The sequence below is a fragment of the Aythya ferina genome, assembly GCF_964211825.1.
Source record: "Aythya ferina genome assembly, chromosome: 22".
NCBI classification, from domain to species: domain Eukaryota; kingdom Metazoa; phylum Chordata; class Aves; order Anseriformes; family Anatidae; genus Aythya; species Aythya ferina.
The window spans coordinates 4,511,404-4,529,695 of record NC_140320.1 but is presented as its reverse complement, the minus strand read 5'-3'; the positions used below and the strand labels follow the sequence as shown (position 1 = coordinate 4,529,695).

At 47.5% G+C, this 18,292-nt stretch overlaps 1 protein-coding gene across 2 annotated transcripts in view; it reads right to left on the bottom strand.

Annotated features, from left to right (window-relative positions):
• POU2F3 (POU class 2 homeobox 3) overlaps positions 1-18,292 on the bottom strand; it is a gene marked incomplete at its 5' end in the record, with an annotated part of 39,445 nt that overhangs the window by 4,304 nt on the left and 16,849 nt on the right. For both annotated transcript variants that reach the window (XM_084495689.1, XM_084495690.1), the window contains 6 exons: positions 124-260; positions 1,090-1,231; positions 1,590-1,772; positions 1,893-1,975; positions 4,866-4,968; positions 6,494-6,598. In XM_084495689.1, the coding sequence (XP_084351815.1) occupies positions 124-260; positions 1,090-1,231; positions 1,590-1,772; positions 1,893-1,975; positions 4,866-4,968; positions 6,494-6,598 (753 nt within the window). The remainder of the gene's footprint in view (positions 1-123; positions 261-1,089; positions 1,232-1,589; positions 1,773-1,892; positions 1,976-4,865; positions 4,969-6,493; positions 6,599-18,292) is intronic.

Genomic DNA, 18,292 nt, shown 5'->3' with positions numbered 1-18,292 from the left:
CTAACCTGCTGTCAAAACAATTTATATATTTATTTATTTTTGACTATTTAGTGCTGCTACTATGACCTAGCAAATGGCAAACCCAGGGACAGTTCACAACACATTGGAACATTTTCCCCTCACATCTTGAAATCTTTTCTCCAGCGTGGAGCGAATGTTGGTCTCAATGCTGGTCCGCTTCTTCCTTTTCCGTCCAAACATCTCGTTCACTGAGGGGTAGGAATTGGGAGTGCTCATGGAAGAATCCAAAGGAGCAGATTCTGGGGAAGGAGAAAGGGGAAAAGAGATACTGAAGAAAATCACAGGTTATTTGCATTCCCAGATCCTTTCTGGGGACTACAGCACCTCCCTAAATAAGTGAAGTGCTCCTACATTATGCATAATTCCTCTTAAAATTGCTTCAGCACTTCCAGATCCATCAATCAATAAAGAAATATAAGTGATAAAAATGTTAATAAAAACACCATTCTTTCTTCTTCCATCTTAATTTCCATCATGCTCTGATGCGGACCACAGATTTTGTGACGTTTTAACGTCACACAGTTAAGGATGTTGATTTACCTCCCCAGGGTCAGGCCTCGTGTAGCTGAGACACCTCCTGACGTGGTAAATTGGTCAAACACGCAGCTCCTGACGGGCACACGAGACCAGTGCCACTCCTGCGCTGGTTTGCAGCCAGCAGAGGACACCAGCCCCATACTGCTGCCACTGGGGATTCCCCTCACAGTGATATCCTCCTTTTCTAGGCACTGCTCACGGGCTGACGGGCTAATCTCTGTCACAGCACTCCCTGCCTACTCTTGCCAGTTTGCCCAGGGAGGGACAGGACGGACTAGCCCAGAGATTTGCCCCAGGCCAAGCAACAGAGGCTGCAGGAGCGGATTGCCCCAGACACCAAGTGGCAACGGGAAGCCCACATTGCTAAAGCAAAAAAGCAGATGTGCTTTGCTGTCTAGGCCGCAATCAACAGAATTAAGAAGTCTGTTGTCAGAGGTCTTAAATTTTTCTGGCTTTTGTGGGAGGCTCCTGGATGGATCCTCGCCTGTGCTGGTCAAAATCAGCGGTGTTTCTGCATCTAAAGTCACCCACCTGCATCACTCAGCCACTTCTCCAGCAGGGGTTTGAGCTTGCACATATTCTTAAAGCTTAGGTTGAGAGCCTCGAAGCGGGAAATGGTGGTCTGGCTGAAATCATTGCCATAGAGCTTCCCCATGGCAAGTCCAACGTCTCCCTGCCAGAGAAGACCCAAATCATAACATGAAGTCAGAAAAAAAAAAAAAAACAAAACTCACAGCTCCCTGCTGTCACCACCTCTTGTCCAGAAGAGATGTCACCAAGTGTCCATGCCCACCCTCCACAGAAAAGGACCTCTCCTCCCACCAGAGTCTTCTCCATGCTCCTGAGCCTTCGTATATTGAAGGTTTGGGATGAGGTCATGGTAATGAAATACTAGGAAAGGTTTGTCTCTCCATGTATTTGGAAGGGGATATTTATTTATAATCCAGCCCACCCTCCGTCCACTCCTCTGCCACAGAATCCCCCAACCTACCACATGTGACACTGATGTTCCTACAGATGAGGCCACTCACCTGTGTGAACCCTAACTTGATTCGCCTCTGTTTGAAAGTCTTGGCAAACTTCTCCAGCTCCTCCAGGTCACTGGGCTCCTCAGATGCTCCCGACGGAGTTAGGTGCTTCGCCACTTGCAAATGCTGGGGTACATCCAGGTGAGGTTCAACTGATGAGCCAGGGAGCCCAGAACGGCCCACAGCCTGTTAAAACAGCAGCAACAAAAGCAGGGAGTCACAATGACAGAAAAAAAACACATGGTTTTCACTGCCATTCACCCTCGGTGGAGCAGTGCTTTAAGCTTCTCAGGGTGGGTGAGTTACCTGTGATGCCAGGCTGGGTCCTGGCTGGGAGAGGAGAAGGCTGCCCTGCTGCTGAGGGAAGGAGAGGAGGTTTGGCTGCAAAGCTGGGGAGAGAAAAAGAGATATCTGATCAGATCAGCTCCTTCATCAGCACCTAGGCAGCTGAGCATTGCCCTGCACAGCCTCAAGAAGCTCTGAATGGAAAACGTCAGCTCGTTCTTGTTCAAAATATGAGAATTTTGGCCATCGCAAGTGTGAATGGCTCTGAGCTGGGTTATGAGAATGACAAGGGTTTATTTCTCTTTCTTTCCATGGCCTTTTAACCTGAAAGAGATTTCTAGAGTGATGATGGAGGTAAAATATTTCAGCCATTGATCCCTGCGTGAGGTTGAACTAGGACACAGACGTTTTATATAGACATCTAACTTTGATTTCAGATGTCAAGTAGCTGAGAATTTATCACATCCTTAGCGGTGATTTCTCCCAGTACTTAATCACTGTAACTATTGAAAATGTGCATCTTATTTCCAATATGAGCTTTGCTGACTCCAACTTTCAGGCACTTTATCATGTTAAAAATGTCCTGATCCTACAGTTAATCTCATGAGCCTACCCAATCTGCTCTCTACTATGCATTTCATTTTGAAGTGTCATTTCAAAGCCATCTGACCCTTTCTATTCTACCCTACTGTATTTCAAACAAATTGAATTTCTTTTGGAATTTATACACTGACACAAAATGATGAAAGGAAAAAAAAAAAGAAGGGAAATCTATAAAACTAACAAAAAGTAGTATAAAGTAGTATTTATGGACACTGTGTAATTGTTCAGTTGACAAGCTGCTGAGCGCAAGCCCATATGTCTTACAGGGAATGTCCTAAAGGATTTAGTAGAGACCAAAGCAATGTAGTTCCATATAAATTTAGTTAGGTTCTTCAAGTCTGTTATGGTTGAAGCTTATAGAATTTAGAGAGGATTTATAACCTTTCCTGAAACAGGCAATATATTCAATTGATTGGAACTGACAATTATAGGAAAATCTATAGACATTTATGGACTTCTGCTGAAAAAGGAAAAAAGATCATCTCCGAAATATCTTTCTCTCCCTCTCCGTCTTTTCTTTTTTAATTTAGATCTGAATGTGCAGGATCCCATTTATTTATTTAGATTGGTGTTTCAATAAGCCTTCTCTAATGCTGGAACAACTTTGAATTTCAAATGCAGGCTGGTAATGAGGTGCACATTTTTAACAGTGAAGGTAATTAATCACTGGAATGGCTTGCCTAGGGACATGGCGGATGCTCTGTCATTTGGAGTCTTTAAAAACATGATTGAACACCTTTGCAAAAGCTAAGCTCTAGCTCAAATGAAAATTATGGACTGGATTCAGGAATCACCGGTTTGACAGCTGATGAGATGGAGGCTGTGTTTTCGTGAGATGAAGTCTTCAGCAGCAATATTTTGGCTGAGAGTATTCCCAGCATCTCCCTGGCTGCCTGTTTCCACCTTTGCAGCACTGAGCTCTCACCCTCTCATCCAAGCGTGCCAGCATGAGCTGTCTGAAGGGCTGCACAGTGAATCAGATCAGCGCATAATGAATCAGGCCTGGGAACTTATCTGGCTTAAAAAGAACATTAAAACACTGAAATCAAACCCAGACTTGTGGCCTCTTGGAAAGGTTAAACCCACAACCAAGTCCCTTTGGCTGTGAAATCCGTGAACGGATGTATCCATCAGTCAGAGCTCAGGAAGGGTTGAAGATGTTCCTATATTCCTGAGGGGTGGCCCCAGGGATGGCTTCAGGAATACTCCACGCACCTCACCGGCATGAAGAGTGCTTCACCTGCATCTCTACCAAACCTCTCATGCCACAAAACCCAGCTGTGCCTTCACTTTCGGTCCCTCAGTGCACGCACGCAGCGGAGGATCATTAAAACTTGACAATTGTCCATTCAAATGGAAGAGATCTTGCTCAAAAAGCTGGCTGCTGGCCAGAATACCCAGTCTGCAGCAAGTCTGGAACCAAAAAAGGGTCATGGCCAAACAAGTGGCCATCTGTTGGAAGGGCTGCAGCTGCCAAAGGAAGTCACTAAACAGAAGAAATTGTAGTTCTATAAAAGGAAGCAAAATGCTATTTTCCAGCATAGTGCGTTTTGTATACAGGAATTAAATCAGGCAGCGAGCAATAGATTATCCCAACCCTGACAGCTCAAACAAACTAAATTCTAGACTACTGTTAAATATACATCAAGTGGTTTCTTGATGCATCGCTCAGCATCGTTTGGCAGAGAGAAGAGTGCACGTACTGTCAATGAGAAATAGGCTTCCCAATTGCCTACAGTGTGATATTCCTCTTTCAGAGCATGTGTACAATTGCATTTGAGCTGCAGAGACGTTATGGTTCTAATGCTGAATTTGGGCTCCTATAGAGGGACTTCTGTGCTGAGAATGAGTGAAGGACCCAAGTCCCTTTGCATCTGCCAGGGTATGGATCGACGTCTGTGTTTGTCCACAGGCAGCATGAAGCTTCATCAATGGCATGTCTGTGTCCCAGAGGCTAGAGAAATGCCATGAAAATATCAGGGATAAAAATAGAAACACGAGGTCTTTCTTAAGCACTGCGTTAAATAAGCACTGTCCTTTCATGATGCTGATTCAGAAGTAGTTATCTCTCCTGTCCTCTCCTGCCCCATGCCTTGGAGCAAGGTTGGGAACAAGCAGTGGCAGCCCCACTTTGGAGCTCGCTCCCAGCCCCACGATGCTCCTGGCTGGATTGGACCTCTTTGCTCTGGTGCCAGCACCGTCCTTCCACCAGAGCAAGGGGGCACTCGTGGGATGCAGGAGCTGTGGGTGCTGGCAGCAGAAGGGGCCAGGCACCGTCAAGATGGGGAAATCGAACAGGGCAGCTTGAAAGCAAGAGTCAGGAGAAGGGAGGCTCTCCCTGGATACGTGCCCACATATTACAACGCCCCTTTCGGCTTTGGTTGCTCTTACCTTGTTGCCCAGCCTGGGACTGAGAGAGAAGAAACTGGGGAACTGACTGCATGTGACCAGGGAGCAATACCAGCTGCTGCAGGGTATGAAGAGAGCTCATATCCTATGGGAAAAAGAAAAGGGAACAGCAATGCTCAGAGACGTCTGCTCTTCACACAGCATCATCTCCCCCCGTCCCTGGTCTTTTGCACTGTCCCTGACCCCTTTCTCATTTTTCATTTAGCTGCCAACACATCACATGTGTGCACAGGAGAGCTGCAGATCCAGAGCTACTCAAGGATATGAAGTTTTTCAGCTTTATAAGAAAAATGCTGTGCACACAGACATCCACAGGGAGAACGTCTACTTTTAACTGAAAAAGTTAATGCTTGAAAAACAACATTTTTGAGGGACTGGAAATCAAAATCTCCTTATTAAGAAGCAACAACAAAAGCCCTTGGATCTCAGTTTCTTACAGATATTTTCTTTTCAGAGAATGAACTCCCTAAAATAATACAGAAAAGGTGCAGTGGGCTGTCCCATCTCCCAGCTCTGAGCCTGCTTGGCACAGAAGGCTGACTTCCCCACCAGCCATGTGCTGGAATGGGAAAGAAGAAAAGCCCAGCAAATGCCCAATTCTCTGCACCACCAGAAAACGCACTGCAAGGGACACAGCCACCTGATCCAAAATATTTTCTGATCTTTGCCATGGGGACTCCCCACCCTGCACCGAGCAGAGGAGGCAATAGGTACTGAGAGGCAGGGAGTACATCCCAGAGCTCCTTCACATCCCTGGGGTCCCACGTCTTTTGTAGGGATTAGGGATAAGAGTTTGCATTTGTTTGGGGTAGAGAGAAAAATGCTGCAATAAAACCAACTTTCCTGAGAGGTGTGTTCTTGAAGGAGCTCATTGCTGTATAAGATGAGCTCTTTAAGCTTCTCAAGAACTGTTATGAAGTCTTGGGGAACTTCAACAAGGCTGTGTCATGTAAGAGGTCTGATTAACCCATGAAAGTATGGGGGAAGAGATTACTGAGCAGCCATGTGGCCTTCCAGCATCTAACTATATTAGAATTTAACAATTGTTAAGTGTTAAACTCCAATTTTTTTTTACCTTAGGGGGAAAAAAAAAATACTCAAGTAATCAATTTCTTCTCTGATGTAAATCAGTTGGAGCCAACATATTCAAGGATGGCTCAGATTAGGAGTTAATCTAACCTGGGATTGTATCTCCAGCAACGACATTAACCAGGCATTCAGGAAAGAGGAAGACCAGGACAAGCATATCCAATGCTTCCCCTTGGTATTGTCTCAGTCTCCAATTATTTTCAGCTCAAAGGGATTTCCTGAGCGTGGTGTGGTTTTGCCTGCTTAGAAAACCCTCAAAGGAAATCTCTTCCAAGTACGTGTCCAGTCTGCCTTTGAACCCATGTAAACTTTCTGCATCCTTTGGCAAGGCATTACACAGGTCTCCTGGCTGCTGCAAAAAGAGGCTGGGGAGGAGACTTTGCCAATTTACTGTCCATCATGTCCTCAAGTCTTCATTTGTCACTGCCAAAAGGTGCATCTAATTTGGCAAGTGTCTCTTGAAACCAGCCTTTCCCCTGGAGATTCGTTAACTCAGCCCCTGATGCCCCAAAGGCACTTACCCCTGCGATTTGACTTCCAGGCATCATTGATGATCCCTGAACAAGGTGTCCTGACCTGGGGGGGATCGTAGACTGCAAGGAATCACTGAGGTCTTCGGTTTTAATCTGAAAAAAAGAGCAAAGCAGATGTAGCCCTAGGGAACAGACATGGGCCGCGAGATGCCTGGGATGGTTAGAAGTTAGAGAGGCTGGAAGGGACGGGGAAGGGATTGCTTTCAGATTAGGGGGAGAAATCAGGACCTATTGCTCCTTTCTGGCTTTGCAGAAAGGTAGGGGTTGTTTCCCACTCCTGCTCTCCAGTTTATATGTTCTTATGTCAGTACTAGGTTAAAGGTTGGACTAGATGGTCTTAGAGGTCATTTCCAACCCGAATGATTCTACGATTATAACAGGAGAATAATCTTCCTGCTCTGCTAAACCAAGGGGAAGCTTGCAGTTTGCTCAATTAAATCACATTAATTAAAACACTTGAGAAAGTTTCCAGTCACTTCACAGGCTTTAAAACATGCGAGTGCTTTCCTCGGACAAAACCCTAAGATGTTTTGTGGTGGTGTTAGGAAGACACGATGAAATTCCCCTTCATAGATCACCACTCATAACCTGATAGTGTCTGTAGATGGCCTCACACATTGTTCTACAGGTAGCAGAGAGTGATACCAGGGAAAAGAAGAGGAAAGATCATGAAGTAAAAGACCTTAAAAAGCAGTATACCCTTCCAGACTTGAAAATACACCACCATGGGCACCACATGTAGCGAACTATGAGAAAGCAACAAGAAATGGGGAAGTCCTGCTGTACTGGCAAGGAAAAAAATCTGGCAAGGAAAAAATTTGCTTCCTTAGCTAAAAGAAGCTGTGAGGAAAAAAATGACAAACTTCACAGGTGTCAGCCCTTTGTCCAGTGGTCATTTTTGCCTATTTTAATGTTCAAGAAAAAGATTCCAGTCTACAGAAACCATTATTTCTGAGTCCACATTCTTATATGGGTTCTTAAGAATTTACCCAGGGACCAGAACTGAATCCTTACATTTGGTTTACACGGTAGTCACAGTATTAATTTTTAACATTGCTACTACATTCAAAAATAATAATAAAATTACATCATTTTGTACTAGCTGATTTTTTTTTTTTTTTTTTTTTTTATTTTTATTTTTTTTGGCAGACAAAGCTTCAGAGGAAGCAACCTGGCTGGGGAGATTTTAGAAGTTTTTAGAATAACTCCTGAAAGTTGAGGAGCGTCTATGTGCAGATGCTGTGCAGAGGCATGAGAAAAGTCATAGAGATCTCTTATAACACATTTTCTCTAATAAAAGATGCACTCAAACAGTTCCCAGACAGGCTCAAGTTTTTCCCCCAGCATGAACATGCCTACAAGAAGGCTCACATCGGCAGTCCCCTCCTAATTTAAGCCTTTCCAGTGCAAGAAGAGGCTCCAGTTCCCACAAACTGGAAAGAACAGGATGAAAACAGATAGGAAAGGTCTTGAAAACCTTGTCCACAGACTCAGCATCTCAGATTCACTCTTACTGCTAGGACTGAACCTTGCAATCTCTCATAAATTAACCCCCGAGCCCAACATCGCCCAGAATTCGAGCGGGGTTGTGTTTGCAGGCGTTTTGTGTAGCCTTCTACCAGCAGAGGGGGACAAGAAATGCCCCGTTAAAAACAATGGTCCATGTGGGTTTTCTTGGCTGCAGGATCTTTTATTTCAGTTTGAGTAAAGCAAACAACTACACAACCCCTCCGTGCCCCAAAGAGAAAGAGAAAGTGCGATCACAGGGAGCCGACCCGATAAACATTAACCTCTGCGTTTTGGAAGGTGCTGTGCAGAGGGAAGAGAGTTACAACATCTCCTTCAATTAAACTATAGCTCTGGATCCTGCCGAAACTAGTTTTGCAATAAGACCAGCTCCTTGCAACAAGGCTTATACATGCTGTGAATTCCAGTTCTTTCCTACCTTTCAGGTCGGCATGATCATCCCGCTTAGCCTGGTGAAAAAATCAGATGGAAAGAGCTTCTTGATCACTATCAACGCGGATAGGGCTTAAGTTACTAAATGTTAGGCAAAGGGCTCGGGAGAATGCACCGTTACCCTTGAGCCATCCAGTCACCACAAGGAAATAGTTTTATGCACTTTCTTTTCCTGAAGGTGCATTAAAAAAAAAAATTAAAAAAAAAATACAGGTATATATAATCCGAGCCAAAAAGTAAAAATAAATAAATAAATGCTACTCCTGCTTGCAATTCATGCGTGTCTGCCTCGTACAATGCAGTCATCCAAGGCTGAACAGTCCCAAAAAGAAAAGATATCCGCGTGTTAGAGGACGAGGCACTTGATCCCGCCTGGGTTACGATCCCGATAGGAGCGGAGTGTTGAAGAAGCGCAAGCCATTTCCAAACTGAAATCAATTTTTACAGCTGCCAAGCGGAAAGATCTGGAAGTGTTCCAGGCCGAAAGGGGTGTGTAGCTGCATCCCGGCATCGCACAATATGAGAACGGGAGGTGGGTTTGGCAAAGGACCGGTTCCCCATTTAAAAACAACAACATCTCCCACTGCTCCTTCCCCCGGCCCTGGAATTCTCTGGCTCTCTCCTGCGCAGTGGGCGGGAACCTGGGTGTTCTTGACAAATCCTTCTCCCCTGCACCTTTTTTCATTGGTTTTAGGCTCAATTTTACTTCTCCCTCCTCTTCCTCTCCCCACCAGGCCTGCAGCTGGCTAATTGTTCATTAGCAAGAGTTCGGGGCATATCCAAAACTTTGGGGATGGTTTATGCAAATCCTGCACCTTCATTTTTTCCCCAGCTAAACCGGCACTGTTACCAACTGTACGTTAGAAAGAAACCAAACCAAAAACCCCAAAAAACCACACACATTGTGGGCGAGGCCACTCAATATCATGAGACTCCCTTAAAATAATGTAAATTTCAAACTAATAAAACAAGGGGAGGAGTTGCCTTTCTCCTTTCCCAGTGCATCTGACACACGTTTGCTGTTGTTTTCTGCAAATGTGAGAGTTTTCCTTAAGGAACCAAAGACGGTTGAAACAAAATCAGCTCGTGTAGGTGTTTGCTGAGATCCGTGCTAGATGACTGTGCACGAAAAAAAAAGAGTGATTGGGTTAAAATCAGGGCCAGGTCTTGCTGTGGTCCCCCAGTCCCTTTGCTTTTACATCGCGGTCAGGGCAAGAACAAGAAGGCATTGAGAATAAACCTCAGTTTCTTCCTATCCTATGGGGTTTGGGAAAATAATGCTATGAAGGAAAAAAAAAACGAACTTGGAAGAGAGGAGGGGGAAAAAAGGCAGTGCTCGGAGGCACCTGGGCAGTCTCAGGGCTGGGGCCCCTGGGCAGCAGGTAACGGCAGGTGGCGGCACCCGCACACCGAGCTGCCGAGGGCTGGGGAGAGAAATCACACTTGCAAATCTCCAGTGGATGTTTTCACAGCCTTAAAATAGGGTCAGCTGCCCCCAAGCAATCCCTGTGAAAAACACAGGAAGGGTGACTGGATGGAAGGAGTCCCTTCCTTAGTTGGCTAGCGCGTCTGCTGGGCACGGCCAATGATGGATTGGTTCTTACCTATCTCTAGCCTGAAAACAAAAACAAAAAGCAAAACAAACTAAGAAACATATTGAGGGCGATGGAAAATGATCAAAGCTCTTCAGCTTGCTTGCGCAACTGATTTGTGGAAGGTGTTTCATAAACATTTCATAAGAAGGAGAATTATGAAGAAAACATCTCCCAACCTGCCTGCAATTACTGCACAAACTCTTCCTTACCAGTAGGAAGAAGGGGAGGAAAAAAAAAAAAGAAAAAAAAAGAGTACATCTGTTTTGTAACTGATCTGTGAACTTTTGGCAAACATTCGGCTCATGAAAACATCCTGCAGACATATTGCAAAGCTGTAAAAAGCCAGCCTTACACGAGGAAGTTGGAAAGATTCACGTTAGCAGCTCCGATCTCAGCGTGTGGAAGGCCGTACCCCTCCGACAGACAGACAGACAGGCGGACGGACTGACCCACACCTGATCCGATGAGGCAACAGCAGGATGCCATCCGTTGCACAGGGCTCAGGCTGCAGCCTCCTGGGGTAACCCAGCGCCGCTGCCAAGGTGGCTTGGGATGCTTCACGGCATTCCTGTGCTTACAGGATCAATTAGCAATTCAGCTAACGAGCACCAAGCCACCAGCCGTGGTCCCCAGGCCAGCAAGCACCTGCTGCTGGCTGGGAGCACTTCACGGGTGACATTAGTGAAGAGGATGGCGGAGCAGTGCTAAGGTGGGATGGGCTGATTCTGCACCCTTCTGGGATGCTCTCCCCAAACCCAGATAAGGGGTGCCCCTACCCTGCCCGAGAGAGGCAGTGAAAGCCACGCCAGCCTCCTCCAGCAGCAGCTGCGGTCGTCATTGTAAAACCGGAGACAATCGGATTTGTTGTGCAGTTTCTATTTAGACGGCAACCTCTTTGAAACAGGTATTTATCTGCCCTCGTATCTGGCTTATCTGAGAGTCAGCAATTCACAACTGTTTAAGACTTGGACTTGCTCACATCCCTCCCCCTGCAGCTGCAAAGGGCTCCGGCTGTTGGGAAGAGGATCGGCTGCGCAGAGGCTTTGGAGCCGATTGCCCCTCAGTGAAGGAGAGCAGCACGTTTCTTCCTGGGCTGAATCACTCCCAAAGCATTATTTCACACAACTGGGTTGCCTGAAGTCAAGGGAGGAAGTCTTACGATGGAAACAGGTATCAAAACTGGATCCAAGGCTATTGCAGCTAAGCCTTCCCACCTTCCAATGGCGTAAGTGTACTTCTGTGAATTACCTGCACACGTGGGCACCATAAAATAAAACACACACTAATAATGAATTATAGCAATAATAATAATAATGGGCTTGCAATTACTATTTCCACATGTACAATCCTGCACATGCACTGAGGCTTAACAGACACTCAGGAAGAAAGCAGAAAGCCCTCCTGTTAATAGGACAATATTCGCCCTATAAAATTTGGTATCCTTTCACGTTGAAGAGTGGGATTTTCAGAAGCTGTCAGCATGACAAAAGCAGAATTAATCCCACGCTGAATGCTTAGCAGACAATATCCTAAAACTCAGTAATGGCAACACACTGAAAAATTAGAATGTAATCCCTAACCTCAACACACCTGCATCAGAGCTTTGAGGCGTTTGAGTCTGTTAATTGAGGTCTGATCTGATACGCTTCACCCTCTGAGCTGCAGCTCAGGACGTGAATGGCTGCGCTGGAGCCGTAGTAAAAGTGGGGGTGGGAAATCAAAACTAAGTGTAACCGAGCTACACGCTTCACAAAGGGAAACAAACAGAGCCACGCTCGGCTTTGCGTTCACAAGCCTTCTGATGCAGCATTTCCCAAGCGTTTCTGCTTTGAAGCAGAGAAGAGGAAAAAGAAAGAAGCCATCCCCCTGCTCCACGCCGGGCGATAAGCCTCCAAACGATCACGTGCAGCACAGCAGGCTTCCAGAGCAGCCACCAGGCACGGGAGAGGAGAACTGAAGGCAGAGGTGGGGTGAGCACCTGCCCCAAGAGGCTGTGCTCACGTCTGTGCTGCCTCTGCACGAGCCCCAGGAGCACAGCGAGGGCTTGGAGTGGTGACCTGTGGTCGGAGAGCACCGAGCTGGCAAAAGGATGCTGGAAAGCAACAGCTTGGAGCATCTTCGCTCTTGTTATTGGTACTCAGGCATGTGGTGCCTTCCCTGCCAAGGCCTGTGGACATGCCAAATTGGAAGTATTTTAAAAAAAAAAAAAAAGGGGGGGAGGGGAAGATGCCGTTTTCTTGGTCAGAATGGTGAGAACCTCCAAACAGAACATGGAAAACTGTTTTACCACCGTAAAGGCTGCGATTTCTCCCATGGCTCCGCTCCAGGACTCTCCTCCCCAGCCCTGAGCCCGGAGGTGCTGCCATCGCTGCTGCCCCAGCCTCGCCGAGCGTTGCAGCACTGCTCCTGCATCTCCCGATTCCACTTGCCCAACTTCCAAAGCTCTCCAGAACTCCACCTCTGCCTACACCTTTGCGCTTATCTTCCCCGCTCCCACCCTGGGCTGCATCCCTGCCCCTTTCCTTATCAATCCGATTTCACACATGCCAGGCTTCGTTGCTTCTCCCATGCCCTCCTGCATGCTTGCACAGGTTCCCTGGAGCCTCGTCATGTTCCTGTTGAAGTCAGCAGCAAAATTGCCTTCTTGGTCTTTTACGGGGGTCAGAACCAGACCTTTAACCAATTCCCTACGTGAAAAATTTCCCCTTTCCCGTGAATCCCTTGCCTAGGGGGGAGCAGACCGTGCTGATCCTGTATTCTCTGTGCCCTCTGGCTGCCAACCAGTCAGAAACCACCTAAATACCTGGCACTGCCTCCCTGCTGCACAGCACCGATGTCCCCGGCTCAGTCATCCGCGCGCAGGGCAGGGCGAGACGCGGGAGTCGTGGCGCAGGGAGCCTTCGCTTTCCGCCCCATCCCACATTGGAAAAGGAATGAACTTGGAACCAGCCGGCTCCCGTGACTGGGGCTGGCTCCATCCCAGCTCCGCAGGTTTCTCTGATTGGTTCGGGGGAGTTTTGGCACCCGCTGCCGCGCCCCGGGGAACTGGGACACAAGGAGAGCAGCTAGAGGAATTGCATTAAGCGCACACAAGTCATATAATTAAAAAAGAAAGGGAGAGTGAGAAAGATCAACTTCGCTGGAGAGTATCGCATAATTTTTCGGTTGGGGTGGAAGGAAGGAGGCTGGAGGTTGAGGGAAGAGGGAGCCGGTTCTCTGCTCCCAGCTTGGGGGCTCTGGCATCCTCCACGTGCCGGGGAAGCAGGCGAGAGGGTGTCCTGCAGGAGAAAACCCAGCATCTGCCTCCCAAGGGGCCGAGCAGCTCCGGCTCACCCACTGATTTCACATGGAGCGCTGGCACATCAGCACCTCTGGGCCGGGAGAAAGTGCACTCTGATGTCAGGCTTCCAAAATTAGAGGCCTTGCTTGAAACCCCATCACCTTCACCTTTTTATGCTATGACTTGCCCTTCTGCAAAATGGGTGCAGGGCCCCACCCTTGCTGGGTGGTGCAGGCTTTTGATTGAATTCTTGGAGCTCACCAGATGAAAGGCCTTCAAGAATTTGGAGTCTTCTCCTTATTACCGATGAGCCATTCTCCAGCAGGCAGGAGAGTCATAACCATGCACGGTAGTTCATGCAGCTCACCACTTAAAAAGGTGCCAAGCAACCTAAAAAGCGCCTTGACAGTGACATCCATGCCCTGAGCTCAGTTTCTATTGCGGAAACAATCAATAGGTTGCTTTAGTCCATGAAACCAGGGCTTGTTGCCTGCAAGCTTAGAAAATATTCACTAAAAGACGATAGCCCAGCTGAGCAGGGAATTTGGACAAAGAGAAGACCAGTCTGTCCCTGCTTCATCTCTAAGAGAGTTTGGAAACAGCAGCACAAGATATATTGCCAGTGGACCAAGGCAACAAGTGTGGGCAATACCTTCTAAATACAGGTTGCTCTTTGGGAGCCTGGAGCAGGAAAGCAGGAGTTTGTGAACGGGCTGTGGCTGGATCTGAGAACCAGGCACAATCCTGCCAACTCAGGAGTGATGCTGGGCTGTTGTCAGCAGTTATTGGCTAAGCAAACAAATCTGGTGACTTCAATCCATCCCTTGGGAGCGGAGGGTGTGGGGTTCAGAACCTTTCCTCCTACTTCTCTCTCTTTTCTCCCCTACAAACTTTGCAAGAGAGTCACCGGCACGTTTTGGAGTTTGTTCCCAGCAATCTCATCTGCAAGGCTCCAAAACAAAACTAGCCTGCAGAAGAGGTTCCTCTACATATCTGTCCTAAGCAAAACAGGGCCATATATAGAAACAGAGGACTTTCCCTCCAGCCAGGGCTTTCTCTGATGCTTTCCCAAAGGGCTGCATTTCAATGAAGAACCAGCACACATACAAATTTATGCAATCAGTCTATCCCTAGGACGGAGCAAGGGAACTTCAAAAGGGAAAGGCCAAGGCAGCGCTCAGCTTAGATCCAGTGTCAGTCAAGGCAGATATGGACAGCTGGGCCCACTTCCAACTCGGGAAGGCTCAAGAGATGAAAAGCAGATGCAAGACTTAGGCTGACACCCTGGGGCAATGCGGAGAAGAAGAGAGAGTGAAATCTGAATTGATCCCCAGAGGGGAGAAGGAAGCAGGATGTGAACCTCCCCTTGAGAGGAGGGCAAAACAGGACTGGGATGGAAATCTGGAGGGCAGACTGAAACCTGAACTACCCACAGGGAAGAGCCAAGCAGGAACAGAAATGACATATAGGGAACACACGAGATTAGGGGGGAGGTGGGAACTCAAAGTGGAATGAAAAACTATGAGAGAGATCGCCGGGGGGAGGGAAGCCCTGATTGAGCAAAATTAAATCTGCAGGGAGTTTTGCATCCCAGATATTAATAACAAACTACCTAGCAAGTTGGGCCCTTCTTTCCACCTTCAAAAGGATGGAGGGGAGGAAGAACTTGTCTGTGGTTGAGCACAAGACTATGAATCAGAGAATCGGAGTCCGTATCCCAGCTCCGCCAGGGAGCAAGGCCCTGGATTACAATAAGCCTCAATGTCCACAGGCAACTCTCCCGTAAAGCATCCACTGATTTCGGCAGCAATCACAGTGCTCAGCATCTTTGGGAAAAGCCAGGGAGTCAGCCTCTGTCTGCCTCATCTGCAGGACAGGGTTAAACACCTCCCTACCTTCTGGAGGATGCTAAATTCATTAGCAAAGAACCTTCAGACGTGTGGGCGGAAAATACCCAGCAAGGTCAGGGCATTAATGGCTCTGAGGAAGGGCCACCTGTGATTTCACATCGCAGATGCAGTTTGCCCGCTTTCCTTTCTCACATCACGAATCTACAGGTCATCAGCTGTGAAGACCTGAGACACCTCAGTCTCTTACCTCTAAAAACCTGTTGGAAGCCCCCCAAACCTCAGAAATTCAAGGTCCATCAGAAAATGACCCAGCCAGATACGGACAGGGCAGGGAGGTGAGGTTAGAGAAGCAGATCCTGGGGTGGGGGGGAAGATCTTTTTGGAAGGGAAGAATTTTTCCAATAGTCCAGTTCCTCACTGCTCTTTTGGGGTATACCAGCAGGCACATTCAGCTGACCCCCCCCCAAAATCTGCTTGAGTACCTCTGACTGGGAATCTTAAGCAGCTCAATTGCTTGATGCTGACTGGTCACTGGAAGAGAAGGGGTGTGAAATCTGTCCCTTACCATCATAAGGAACAAATTGGCACAGAGTACGACCCGATGTGGGAATTTAAGCATAGAGCTAATGTGCTAGTGAAATACCAGCCCACTTCAATCGTGTATCGTGCCTCCTGAATTTACTCTGGATGCTTCCCTTTGTGCTCTGAAGATCTCGCTTGCACCACCACTACACCTCCCAGTTCCCTCCTTTTCTCAGGTAAATCCTTCCCAAAATCCTATTTCTAGGAGGCCTGTAGGAAAGGGCCGTATCCACATTACACGCCCTAATGGGTGTCAAACAAAGAAAATAAAGTAATAAAGAATCAACAGGAAAATTCAAGCTATGCTGAGCCCTGGGCTACTCAGGCACATGAGTGCCTGCAATATTGGGAAGTCTCACGGCAGGATCACCTCTGTATTGGTGCAAATATCAAACCTGTCATTATCATTAATGAAATGACAGCCTGTCTGCGAGGGTTAGCCTTCTGCTGGAACGAAACTGCATGATGTATTTGGACGCAGAGCACACGCAGATCCTTTCCTGCCCTGAAATAAACCTTTCAGCTTTATTTCAGAAGGGACACGTTCTGTCCCGGCTCTGGAGCTCAGCTCTGTGCTTGAGAGCATGAAGGGCTTGGAGGGGACATCTTGTTCCCTCCTCTGGAAGGAGATGTGAGCCTTCAACGGCAAGGGCCAGCAAGTGTCACAATCCTACACATCACTTCCCTGGTGGAAAAGAAACCAGTGATCCTAAATCTGTTCTTCCCTAGCTATGGGTTGATGCATGGCACTGGGTGCCGACGCGCACACCATACACACAAGACCTGTTTTCTCCCCAAACCATCAGCCCTGGCTCCTTGTGCGGATTGCAGAAGGCAATGGAGTTATAACTCCAGGGAAAGGGCAAGTTACACGGCTCTCCAGAACAGCTCCCTGCAGAGCAACAGAGAAAACAAACAGTGCAGTATTTCCCCAAAGTGTGACCGCTGCGTTTAGCAAGGGGGGAAATAAAACAAACCAGACCGTCACCACCTGGTGAGGATCACCACAAGACAGAAGAAAAGCTCTGACTCCAACACTTTCAGCCGGACCTTTCCCGGTCTGAAGACTCTGAAGCCACCACCGCCGAGTTCCTCGCTCCTCTCCTTGACACACTCTGGACACGATCCCAACCCATTAAGAAGCAGATGTCCCTATCCAGGTTGCCAGCACTGAAGGTGAAAGTTTATTACGCTCTCTTTGCATTTCCCTTGATATAAACAGGAAACAACAAGCATTAGACTCCCTAAATAAAAAGCCAAACCAGATAGGCAAGGCAGAAGATGCTTCTTTTTTCCATACACACCCTTTCCCCTCTCATTCACATACAAATTACTGTTGCATCCAGGTGGGAGGAGAGTTTAAGCGGGGAGGGGGGGGAGTGAACATTTGCCAAATAGGTTGAGGGATCAGAAGGCAGCTTTCTCATAAGGCACAGGGCTGACCCACAAACTGCGAGAAAACCTCAAACTCCGCAAGAGTTTCCCTCCTCCCCGTTCGCTGGGTGAGAGCAGCCGCAGCAGGGAACGGGTAGGCAAGTAAGGGGTCTAACCAGGTCACTCCACCCTTCCCTTCCTGCCTGGAGCATAACAGGGGAGGGAAACAGACCTGAAATGTAGGCCATCTACAAAGACTGGGGGAGAGGCTTAAACGATGTGAGATTTATGATCTTCAAAGTGATTAGCGCCCAGCACTCCAAATAAAGTCAAAGAGAGCTCGGCAGCTCTCGCGTTCAGCTTGGAGTTGGGTTTCAAACCATGCTGCTCTGGCTTCGGTTTGAAAACCTGAATTGCAAGGTAACAAAAAAAAAAAAAAAAAAAAAAAAAAAAAAAAAAAAAAATACACCCAAACCCCAAACCAAAATTAAAAACCCACCAACCTCCACCCGTAATGAAAGAGCTCGGCATCTGGTTTTACATGAAAACACTTTGATATTCCCGTATCTCCCCTCTTCCTTTTTCTCATCGCTCGGCATCTATTTGCTGAATTGAAGATAAATTCACCAATAGCTGAGGTCAACCCGAAACGTGAGTGTACAGCCGGTGTGCGTTTGGGCTCAGTCTGGTTTAAAATAATACCAAGAATGGCTCAACTCGCCCTGGAGAGGGCCAAGAGAGGGAGACAGAGAGCCACACTGCCTGCAGGTCCTGCACCCGCTGCGTCCACTCACCCACACTGCTACAGCCTGGATTTATAAAGCAGCTAAAAAACGCCACCAAAATGAGCTTATTCGGAGCTTTTTGCTTTTTTACCCTTCATCAGTTCCCCATCTGGTTTGCTGCTTGGTGACACAGGTGTGCTGGCACGAATGAACGGGACTTTGTGGTGCCATGCAACCACAACCTCATTTTGGGGGCAGGACGTTCAAATCGAGCAGACTCTGGCCCAAATCCTAGTGACTACGAGGCTGCCTGCCTCCTTTACCAGCAGCTCTCATTCAGTGGCATGCAAGGGACAGGGACCTTGAAGATAATGAGTCCAATCACCAGCGGGTGTGAACCAGCGCTGCTTCACCACCATCAC